Source organism: Cheilinus undulatus, linkage group 2 (assembly GCF_018320785.1).
Source record: "Cheilinus undulatus linkage group 2, ASM1832078v1, whole genome shotgun sequence".
NCBI lineage: Eukaryota > Metazoa > Chordata > Actinopteri > Labriformes > Labridae > Cheilinus > Cheilinus undulatus.
In genome coordinates, this window is record NC_054866.1 from 9,478,011 (window position 1) to 9,490,493 (window position 12,483).

At 39.4% G+C, this 12,483-nt stretch overlaps 1 protein-coding gene across 3 annotated transcripts in view; it reads left to right on the forward strand.

The window, feature by feature from the left end:
- The first annotated feature begins 3,103 nt into the window (after positions 1–3,103).
- Positions 3,104–12,483, forward strand: part of LOC121522373 (von Willebrand factor A domain-containing protein 5A-like) — a 36,138-nt gene continuing 26,758 nt past the window's right edge. For 2 of the 3 annotated variants that reach the window (XM_041806645.1, XM_041806663.1), the window contains exons 1-4: positions 3,104–3,209; positions 5,130–5,205; positions 9,849–10,051; positions 10,145–10,367. In XM_041806645.1, coding sequence (XP_041662579.1) covers positions 5,160–5,205; positions 9,849–10,051; positions 10,145–10,367 — 472 coding nt within the window. In that variant the 5' untranslated portion in view covers positions 3,104–3,209; positions 5,130–5,159. The remainder of the gene's footprint in view (positions 3,210–5,129; positions 5,206–9,848; positions 10,052–10,144; positions 10,368–12,483) is intronic. The other variant, XM_041806654.1, reaches the window with a different exon arrangement.

Consider the following 12,483-nt stretch of genomic DNA (forward strand, 5'->3'; position numbering starts at 1 on the left):
GACTGAGCTGTTAAAATCCTCAGAAATAAAGACCTATTCCTCAGATATTTGAGCTGTCTATCAACATTATTAACCCTGAAGCCCTCCTATAACCCTTAGGGCAGGGGTCATCAAATAAAATTGCACAAGGGTCAGATTTAGTTTTGACAGAGACTCTGGGGGCCTGACTTTAAAACAAACAAATATTTAATAGATATTTTGGGCTAATTAACATATTAATGTATAAATATTAGTATTAGTATTTTCTTTCAAATCCTGGGGAATGGGCCTTTTCCAATTGTAAATTTAACACCAATATTAACCCATTTGACACTTTTTCATCCCGTTTCACTACATCATTTGGCCATCTCTGCAACATTTTTTGCCACTTTTAAACCATTTTTTAATAATTTTTGCCACTTTTAAACTAAGTTTTGCCACTTTTTGCCCATTTTGCCACTCTCTAACCCTTTTTAGCCACTTGCCTGCCAAGTATTTCCCCTGTGTGCTACTTTTTAACCTCTTTTCACTACTTCTCCTCGCTATTCCCTCTATATTTTAGTTAATTTTTGATACTTTTTCCCTTTTTACCTCTCTAACCCAATTTTTGAAGTTCTGTAATCCCTTTTTACCACTTTTCCTTCATGTTTTATCCCCTTTGTGACACTTTTTTATCCATTTTTGCCCCTTTTCAACCATTTTGCCACTTTTTTAACCCGCTTTCATTATTGTGTTTACACAGTTTTTGCCACTTTTAACCTGTTTTTGAGACTTTTTGCCCCCTTTTTAACTTCTTTTCACCACTTCTCCAGCCAATTTTTGTCCCTATGTGCCACCCCACAACTCATTTTGCTGCTGTCTAAACCCTTTTCACCTCTTTTTCTGGCCATTTTTGCAACATTTCCACCAGTCTAAATCTATTTTTTAAATACATTTAAAAAAATGTACTTATAATGGCTGACAAGTGAATTTCTGTAAAAACAGATCTTATGTTTAATCATTCTAAAACTACTCAATATTAAATGCTGTAATATTAATGTTGCGGTGGGTTTAACAGCTGCAGACATTTAAAGCCAAACAATATCCTTATAACCACAACATCTTCTTTTCCTCCTTTTCTGTATTTAATGATCTTCTGGGGCCGGATAGGAAGCTTTGGGGGGCCTGATATGGCCCTTGGGCCGCCAGTTGATGATCAGTGCTTTAGGGGCTTTTAATTGTATTCTTTGCTTCTTAAATTGGCAGTTCTGCTGAGATGATAATATCTGACAAAGTTGTTCATTTTTATGAATTATGGAATTCCAGCATCCACACTGAGTTGACGATATTTCCATGGTGTAGACAAAAATGCTGAAAGTCCCTTTTTGGCTGCACTGACTGTCATTAAAACCACCTATTTTCAGTATCTACAGCTATCCTATCTTAATAAAGGCAAAATATTCTCCCAAAATCTTCGAAACATTGAGTCACACAGCTTACTTTTAAGCAAATTTTAAGTCATTAGAAAAACTGAAAGCCATAGTTTTTTAGGGAGAAAATTTCAGGCTCAGAAAGGCTCCTCTGCCAGAGAACATGACAAGAAGACTCCCTTTAACAAGTGTGAGATAATGACCTGTGTTTGAGTTGTCGTCTTGACACTGGTGTTAGTCTGTGATGAACTGTCCAAACAGCTTTAGGTATCTGGAGATTGTTTTTGCTACAGTGGTCACATTATTGTTGTGTTTCCCTCACATGGACATAAATCAGCCCAAGTACATTTGATGATACAAAATGAGACGTTCTGAAGAGCTCATTGACTTCAAGCGTGGCACTGTGATGGATGCCACTTTTGCATTAAGACAGTGCATGAAATTACATCCCTGCTTGATATTCAACAGTCAACTATAAGTGATATTAGAAAGTGGAAGTGTTAGGAACAACAGCCACGAAGCAGAAGACCATGTGCCAAGTGTCAGATGGAGTAGTGTAAAGCACTGGACTGTGGAGCACTGGAAACATGTTCTGTGGAGTGAAAAAATCATGCTTCTCTGTCCGATGGGTGAGTCTGTGTTTGGTGGATGCTGGGAGAACGTTACCTGCCTGACTGCATTGTGCCAGCTGTGAAGTTTGGTGGAGGAGGGGTAATGGTACTGGGCCGTTTTTCAAGGGTTGGGCTAGGCTCCCTTATCTAGACATTTTGGACAATATTTTGCTTCCAACTTTGAGACAACAGTTTAGGGAAGGCCCTTTTCTATTCCGACATGACTGTGCCCCAGTGCACAAGCAAGGCCTATGAAGGCGTGGTTTGATGAGTTTGGTGTGGAAGAACTTGACCGGTCCACACAGAGCCAGCCTGAAATATTGGTGAAATTCTTCCAAGAAGAGTGGAGGCTGTTATAGCTGCCAAAGGGGTGCTAACTCCATATTAAAGTATTTGAATGCAATGTAATAACAGTCCCTGTTGGTGTAATGGGCAGGGGGATGAATACTTTTGTCCATACAGTGTATTTCAATTTAATAATTCTGATTATTGGATTTTTAAACACTACATCTGTCAGCTCACAACACTTCTGTTAAAATATACTATTCACCCATCTTTCCATGAAATACTAGAAAATATCAGTATTGTTATCAAAAAGACTAAGGTCATTATGGAGTACTTATAAGGGTATCAGTATAAGAAAAAAATAAATAGCACCATTCCCAGTATTTTGTATAATTTGTTTCAAAATATGTTATTTTCTAATACCTTCTTTGGTTTGAGGCTGCAATATTGCTCAAAATCTTTATCTATCTTAAATATAATTATGTAAAAAAACTGTAAAATAAGTTAGAGCCTTGTAACCAAACACAAGTAAATTGCTTTTTTTTCCCAACTTAAACTTTTTCAGTAGAATTTCCTTCTGAACAAAGCCACAGGTCTGAGGCTGGAAAAAGACAAACACTGTCTGAATGCTAAACAAAACCAGTAGCAAGCAGCTTTCATGAACAGCTTCACATGAGATACTGGCAGTGATTTTAAAAAAAGCTCCTGGATCCTTTCCAACAAGTTGAGTCACTTACATAGAAGAGTTAAAGAAAACCCAGATGAGCACTTTCCAATGAAAAGCCCCCGAGGAGTTCGGCAAACATCGTGTGATAAGTGGGCGTGGCTTGAGTTCGGCTGTATTTCATTTGGGAGGGCGACGTCCCTGTCTGACATCGTCCTCTGAAGGCTCTCGTGCACGAAAGTTTTTCTCCACCAAAGGCAGGTAGGCCTCGATACAAGTTTTCTTTTATGGGGTTGTTCGACGTCGATACACGGAGCAGATGAGCTGCTGTATAAATACTGGAGAGGGGTGTGTCTGTGTGCGAGTAGGAAGAGGAATAGCCCCCAACGTTTTGTTTCTGGGGAAATTGACAAAAAAGCTGATAAAGTGGTAGTAATGTTTTGATTAGAAAAGCTTGCCTACTTTATGCAGTGAGAAACATTTTTTAAAATTTCCAGCCCATCTAGTAGTAGTCACCCAATTTTTTAACCAAAAAAATCCCCTCTTTGGTATCAAAGTAAAAACAGATTTCTACAAAGTAATGTCAGTTAAATAAAAGTATGTAAACTAAGTGACTGCAACCCCCCCAGGCAGTATTTAGTAGAAGCAGCTTTAGCTGCAATCACACACTGAGTCTGTGTGGATAGGTCTCAGTCAGGCTTGCACATCTGGACACTGCAGTTTTACTCCATTCTTCTGAAGTTCTGTCATGTTGCATGTGGATCCGGTGTGAGCAGCCCTTTTCATGTCCAGCCACAATTCTCTGTTGGATTGAGGTTTGGGCTTTCGCTCGGCCACTCCAGAAAATTCACCTTGTTTTCTTTACCATTTCTGTGTGGCATTCACTGTATGCTGGGAAAAAAAAAACTTATCTCAAGTCGTAGTTCTCGTGCAGATTGGATCAGATTTTCCTACAGGATTTTCATTTATTGTGCCACATTCATTTTACCTTTACCTTTTCGGCTGTTGATAAGCATCCCCACTGCATGAGGCTGCCATGGGGTCTCCCATATGCCTTTTGGTGAACTCTACATGAGATTTAATATGAATTTTCCTCGACAGTGCTTTCTCTTTGCCACTCTCCCTTAAAGCTTTGACCAGTGAAGAACCAAGGCAACAGTAGTTGTATGTAGTCTCAGCTGCTGAGGCTTGTCACTCCTTCAGAGTAGTCATAGGTGTCTTGGTGGCCTCTCTCACTAGTCTCCTTCTTGTCTGATCACTCAGTTTGTGAGGACGGTCTAATCAAGGCAGATTTACACATTTGCCATTCAGTGCTTTGGAATTTTTTGTTTTTTTTTGCATCCATCCCCTGACTTGTACTTGTCAGTAACCCTTTCTCTGAGTTACTTGAGGTGTTCTTTGTCTTCATGATGAAGTGGTAGCCAGGAATGTTGATTAACCAGTGGCTGGACCTTCCAGACACAGGTGTCTTTATACTACATTCCCTGTGCTCAGGTGGTCCGCATTTCACTAACTGTGAGAATACTAGCACCAACTGGCTGGACCACTGTTAAATTAGGGGGTGAATATTTATGCAGTCACTTTTTTTTTCATTACATATTTCTATTATAACTTTGTAGAAATCTGTTTTCACTGTGACATTAAAGAGTCGTTTTAAAAATATTTTTGTCAAAAAAGACAAATTATTTTGACAATGATTGATTTGAAATATTATTTAAAGGGTTCACACCTTTTATAGGTGCTGAATAAACCAATCAACAACAGAACGCTATCATTCCACTTACTTCTGTGACTTTGTGCTCTATTGTCTCTTCATGTCATGTCCAAAAACTTGCATTTGATCACACTTATGAACTTTTCTCCTTTTCAAAACTGTTTGTTTTGGGTTATCCTAACTATTTTTGTCAGAAAATGTGCCTGTCCCAGTTTGCCAAGTGTCCCATTCTACCAGTCCTCACATGTAGTAATGTTGGTTACTGATACAAGCTTGTGTAATATGTATGGGCTCTCATATCTCATACTGTAATTGAAAGATAATCAACATCTCATCTTTGGAGAATCAGATTTTACCACATTGCCTACAGTCACACCATAATCATATTGCTTGATCAGTGGTTGCTTTGCTTTTGGTTGTAAGCATACCAAATCCATAATTTAACTTTTGTTATTGTCTTTCAACAGCATCCTTGACTGTGTGAGCTGTAACCAATCATGGAGCGCTGCTGCTGTGGGCTGCTGACTGTAAAAGAAGAACCAGGTACAGCTCCTAGAATTTAAAATGCTGATTTCAGTGCTTTCCCCAGGTTTCTACTTGACAGATCATTTCCAGTACATTTTCGTATTACAGATTAGTCAGTATGACAGCTACACATTGCACCCATACACCGATAGGCTATGTCCCTTTCTGTGGAGGTGTGGTGTCATACACACATGGTACTGCCCCCTGGAGGGCCAGAAAGGCTTCCTTCTGCTGTACTCGGTTGCCCTCTTTGTGTTTTAGCCAGTTTTATTATTTTTTTAAATGGGAGAAAATTGTTGTTAGGAGAGGGCGATAGTGCATTAATACAGTATCCAGGGATATTTAAAAATAGCCACAGTGTTGATTTAACACCTGTCATGAAGATGTGCAATGTACATGCTTGTAATAAGTGTTTTAGGAGTGTGTGTCCCTTTCTAGCAGCAGCACTGCCTGTATGTAAAAATGCTTTGAAACTGATTTCAGAACTCCCTTTCATGATGTCAAACTTATTTCATTTATTGTAGCAGCATAGCATAGCATAGTCAGGCTTTTTTTTATTGAAGGGAAAAGGCATCCAAACCTTCCTGGTTCTTTGTGAAAAAGTTCCCTCCCCCTAAACCTGCTAATTGGTTTTGCCACCCTTGGCAGCAACAACTGCAAGCAAGCGTTTTTTATAACTGGCAATGAGTCCTTCACATCCCCTTAGAGGAATTTTGGCCCACTCTTCTTTGTAGCATTGTTTTATTTCAGCCACACTGGAGGGTTTTCCGACATTAATGGCCTTCTAAATGTCACGCCACAACATCTCAATCAGATTTAAGTCCAGGCTCTATGTCACTCCGAAACTTCTCAGATTGTCCTGCTGACCCATGTGCTCTTGAGCTTGAGGTCATGAACTGATGGCCAGACTTTCTTTTTCAGTATTTCCTAGTAGACAGCAGAATTCATGCTTCCATCAATTACAGCAAGTGGTCCAGGTCCTGAAACAGCAAAACAGCCTCATACCATCACACTGCTACCACCATGTTTGACTGTCAGCATGATGTTCTTTTATGGAATGCTGTGTTAGTTTTACTCCAGATGTAACGGACCGCACGCCTTCAAAAAGGTCAGCTCTCGCCTCGTCAGTCAACAGAATATTCTCCAAAAGTCCTGGGGACTAGGATGTTTTTTGTCAAATATGAGGCGAGCCTTTGTGTTCTTTTCCATCAGCAGTGGTTTTTGCCTTGGTACTCTTCCATGGATGCCATTTTGCTCAGTCTCTTTCTGGTTTTGAGTCATGACCTTTACTGAATCAGCTGAGGCCTGCAGGTCTTTAGATTTTGTTCTGGGGTCTATTGTGACCTCCTGGATGAGTCGTTAAATACTTTGTGGAGTAACTTTTGTAGGCTGGCCACTCCTGGGAATTATTTATTTAAATTAAAACCACATTTTGTATTTACTCTGGTTATCTTGATGTGGAACATTAGAGTGTAGCAAATATGAAGAAAAAGTAAGAAATCAGGAAGGGGGCAAACACTTTCTGCACAACACTGCGTGCTGTGTGACGTTACAAATAGGCTATCAAACTTCCTCATGCAGATAAACGGGAGAGAGAGACTGGTGAGCTGCTGTATGAATAGAGGAAAGGGGTGTGTCTGTGTTGAGTGTCTGGTTTGTGGCAAGAAGAAAAGCACAATGAAGGTTTTTGTCTTGAGGGGAACAGACGGAAAAAGCAGATAGCTAAAGTGGTATTGATGTTTTGATTAAAAAACTATAACTTTATTTAGGTGGGCCCTCATTGTAATTTTATAGTAATAACTGTTATTATCTAGTAATTTCTCAAGATAAGTTGGTATTTTACCAAGTAATAACCTAGAAATATGATAATATTAAGGAAGTATTTACCGAGTTATAATGAATGAGTTATCAAGTTCCTTGTAATATTGTGACAATTCTCTGGTTATTAGGTGGTACTTTACTCTACTGCCCAACCCCTGACCCCTTACCTTAACCATAAAAATTGGTTTAAAATTATTCAGGAAGGACCCACTTTAATTAAGTAATTAAATTTAAAAAACACCTCTTTTGTAAGGAAATAACCACAATATTACGGGGGTAAGGGTTAGGATTAGAGGGTTAGAGTTGTGGTAAAATACTGCCTTTGTTATCGGTGAATTACCACAATATTACAAGGGCTTTCACAATACTGTATCTGCTGTGTCCTGCAGCAGCAACATCTGGCACAATTAAAATAACTGAAATTTTTTAAAAAAAAGCATTTAAACTATGGTTCACCCGTTTTTATGCGAATGTAGCCAAAACTGGCGATTTTGGGTGTCAAAGTAGTCTGTAACTTTTAATAAGATTCCCATGTGAACTCCAGGCTTGACTTTGCCATTGTTGCACAATGCAAAAATAAATGTTTACCATCTATTTTATCTGTTTAAAATCCCTTGAAAGACAACTTTTCACATTCCTAGATCCTGTCTGATATTAATTTGTAGGTTATGTGGTTACCTGTGGTTAGGAGGTTATGTGATCGGCAGGGTTTGTTTTTTAGTTTGTTAGCAACATAACTCAAAACGTTATGGACGGATTTCAGGAAATGTCAGAAATGGCATGAGGAAGAACTGATTAGATTTTGGGAGTGATGTGGATCACCGTCTGGATCCAGGAATTTTTTAAACGATTCTTCACTATTGGGAGATAGAGCTAATGGTGGAGGTCTGCGCTCTCCGAGTGCTTTTCTAGTTGATTATCATAAACACTTTCTTACTTTTTTATCACTCTCTCTTTCTTTGCACCGTTACAAAGAAAGAGAGAGTGAGAAAGATGGTGAGACCAACCTTTTGTTTGTCTGCTCTGATGTAACTCCTGTGTAGTATGAAAATAATAGTGCAACTATTTATCACTTTCTTTACTGGACGTCTTCATTGCTTTTGTTTTACGTTTAACTCTAAGCATTTTGAAAAAGGATTAAATGAAACACCTACAGACGTGCACGCTATACTGGCTGTGCTTGTGCGTACACACCAGCAAGTGCTTGGTCCAACCTGTTTGTTGTGTAATGATGTTTTAAACACTGAATAGTAACACCGTATACCATGGGAAAAGAGTGGAGAGGTAGAACTTATTAAAAAATGACATTGCCCAATCTTAGTTGTCATTCAGCTTGATTAACTACCTCGGCCTTTCCCACCCTTTGTGTGCCACAGCCTAATTTTAAACCTGAAAATCTTCTGGGGCAAGCCAAAACCTTCAGGGGTTTGCTGAAACCTTCAAACAACAACAACACAAGAGTTATGAAATGTCAAGTTTTAACCTCCATATTTTCTTTTCATAAACAGACTTTCTGTTTGAGTGCTTAGTTTTCAGAGACATTAGTGTCACCAGAGAATAATAAACAAGCCTCCACCGTTTTTGTTGTTTTGATCAGGCCTCTGCAAAGCCACCTATATTTTCATTCCTAATATTATCGCTTCAAATGTATTTTGTGACTCCTCAAAATCTCTGTTCACAATCTGGTACTGTTGTCTTGCCAGAAACTGTAGAAGAACACAGAATATTTTTTGCAAAAGTTACAGCAGGTTATAGTCTTTTGGCACCACCAAAAATGGCTTATTTGGAACTGAGATGAAGCTGGTGGACTTCCTGTTAGGATTTGGTTAGGGGTCCAAAATGTTCTTTATTGATCCATGACCCATAAGCAGACCGAAGATCAAAAGCCTGGGTTTGAATATTTTAAGTTGTTTTGGAGGAAAAAGAAAATTTAGAGGAGGAAATTTCAAATTGGCAGAAGGGGGCACTGTGACAAAGTAATAATACTGATGCATGAATGTGTTCAGGATCATTGTGTGATAACCTCTGAGATGTTTTTTGATGAGTGGCAAAAGCACAAAAGTCTAAGTTTGGGCCCTAGTAACAGATCCACTATAATGTTGAAAATTCAAATTTTTGATAAACATTGATCTACATCTTGTCTAGAATGAAGGAAATTCTGGAGTCAATCAGATAAAATCCCTCGGACAAGGTTGTCAAAATGTTCAATCTGTCGATCAGCGAAAACGCCAAAATTCTGGTGGCCCCCCCACCCCCATTACAAATAATAAGGGTAATTATTTATAAAGTCTAGTCTAGTGCATGTTGTCATGTTAAAGCCAAATTCTGATGGAATAATGAAAACGCCTACAGTTTCACCAAGGTCGGTGCTCGGGGCCTAATAACCCAAATGACCTGAAATTGTCATTCAAAGCAATTAAAAAAAAAAGCTCCAGGTGATGTAATGTTGGTCAGTCTTATGTTCCCACCAATGTCACAATTCACACTATGACCTTGATGCCGCCACATTATGTGAGAGGCCAGTCAGATCAAGCACTTTCCAGCCTACATATGCAAGCTCAGATAAGCAGAGTGCACACCTCAATCGAAGGAAATTTATTTTTTGTCCCCACATGTCTGTCTGATCTGCTATTTTGTCCTGGAAAACAGTAGCACCCTTCAACCCTGCAAAATCGAAATAGAATCATATCAAAGTTTATAATTCTGGTGTCATCACAACCATTTTCTTTGCAGAAAAATTACAGATATGCTCAAATAAAATATATGGAGATATGATTTTTTGACCCATAAAGCCCAGCCCTAGTTCTCACTGTCTGTGTCAATTGTGTTTTCTTGGTCAGTTCCTCTGAAGAGCGTGGAGGTGGAGGTGGAGGTTCGAGACCATGTGGCTACAGTGGTCTCCACTCTAAACTATGAGAACCAAGAGGACAATCCACTAGAGGCTGTTTTTGTTTTCCCTCTGCCTGGAGATGCTGCTGTCTGTCATTTCAGCGCTAAGATCGGGCAAACAGAGATTGTAGCTGAGGTGAAGGAGAAACAGAATGTGAGTTATGCAGTCAGGACTTAGCAGATACAGTGGAACTTACCAAATAACAGAGTGAAGACAATAAACATGCATGTGTAACCCTTCTTTCAGGCTCGTGAGGAGTATGATGATGCTTTGAGCTCTGGCCGGGAAGCCTTTCTACTGCAGGAGAGTGAAGAAAGTCCAGATATATTCTCTCTGAGTGTTGGCTGTCTTCCTCCAAAAGAGAGCGCCTCAATCAGACTGGAGTATGTCATTGAGCTAGCTGTTCAGGCTGATGATGGGCTGAGGTTTTGTCTTCCTGCTGTGCTCAACCCACGCTACCAACCTCAAGGTAAGAAAGCAGCAAACACATTTCAGTCAGGACCGCTTTGTCTAGAAACACACTTGATTTGCAGCTATAAGTAAACTTTTTTTTTTGTCAATGAATGATTTTTTTTTTTTTTTTTCACTTTTTGGTCCCCAAGCTATGGGACTACAATGTTGAGCAAAACAATCTCTTAGTTATTATTGTTTATTTTGTGTAGCACATGAAAATCTTTGAGGTTTAATTTCAGTTTAGATTTTAAAAGAAACAGGTCCTGGTGTTAAATGAGGCAAGAAAAACAGCATTAAAGCTCGAATTTCCAATTAACACTCGCTAGTGATGCTGATAAAGCTAAGCTGATTGACATGTTATTTCCAACAAGTTCTTCACAGTTAGTCTGCTGTTGTTCTTTTGCTTGAGTGCTTTTATTGTGAATGCCCACATCAGAAAATATGGTGTCAGTGGCAGCTTAACACATCTCAGTAAAGGAAACTTAGAACTATAGGTGTGATTAGAAAGAAGAATTGAACAGAATTGAAAAGGGCCTATTAAAACATTTCTGTGATCTTCTGCTCAGACATGAGTTCATGGCCATCACAGGCATCACCATTTTCTTCCCCTTATCCAAGGTTGGGACGCGATGGGAGCAAGCTGAACAAGTCAGCCCAGACATCTCTCTTCCCAGAAACATTTTCCAGATCCTCCCGGGGGATTCTGGGGCATTTCCAGGCCTGATTAGATATTTAATCCCTCCAGTGAATCCTCGGTCTACCCCGGGGTCTCCTCCCAGCTGGGTGCACTCAGAAGACCTTCAGAACTAGGCATCCAAGAGGCATCCTAATCAGATGCCCAGACTACCTCAACTGGTGCAAAGGTACAATGGCTCTACTTTTGAGCTCCATCCAGATGTCTGAACTCCTCACCCTATCTCCAAAGCTGAGCCCAGACACCCACCTGAGGAATCTCATTTAGACTGTCAGTCTCATTCTTTTGGTCATAAACCAGAGTTCATGACCATAAGTTAAGGATGAAAGAAAATCAACTGGTAAACTGAGAGCTTTGACTTGTAGCTCAGCACAACAGTCTGATGCAACTTCTGCAACACTGCTGAAGCTGCACCAATTCACCTGTCAATCTACCTGTCAATCTGCCTGTCAGGATGGCGAGCGTCTAGTGACCAAGCTCAACCCGAAAGAGTAAGAGCCACCACCCTGTGGGCCCACCACCTTCAGGGCGTTGCATAGAGGTTGGGTGCACTGCAAGCTTAACCTCGTTATATTGTACTTAAATAACAACTGAGTCAGAGCCAGCCATTTTGATAAGAAGTTGGCACACATCCAGCTTTAGTGGGTGTAACTGGTGCTGACAAACCCTGTGGGAATTTCCATGTAGCTGACTGAAGCCTTGTCAAACCTCGCCCTTCTTGGTTGATATTACTAGGTTAGAAAAAAAAAATTCTGGGCTCTTTTCCATTTGAAATCAATGGAAATACCTTGGAATTTGACTAACCTTTATCTGTGTTTGATTTAGTTTTGTTTAACTTGGCCTCAGTGAAAGAACAAAGACACAGTAGCGAGTATAAGGATGATGCGAAATCTCTAAAAACATATTAAAACGGTTAAAAATATTACCAACATCACGTTCTTGTGACATCAGCTAATGTTAGCTGTCCTTCTACGGCACACCAACAAAGTATTTGTCTTGCAAAAAGAGATGAAAAAGATTTGGTATGCATTCAATCTGCCTTACTAGACGAGCCTTAACATTAGGCTATAAGCTAATGTGAACGCTTGTTCACAGATGTTGTGAATAGCAACATTATCTTTACATTATGCTTGCATCTCCTGTGGTATAAAGTTTGTAAATTTGCCATTAAATAACATTATACTACTTAACATGAGCAAAACAGCTGGTCAGCTGGTTTTCTCTGACCTTCAAGCATATTCTTAAACTGATAGCGTATGTCTGTGAATGGCTATGCACCTACATGTGGGTGTAGCTGTGCCCACAGTTTACAAATCTGTGCACAAAGTTCAGACAAAGTAGATAGATAGATAGATAGATAGATAGATAGATAGATAGATAGATAGATAGATAGAAAGATAGATAGATAGATAGATAGATAGATAGATAGATAGATAGA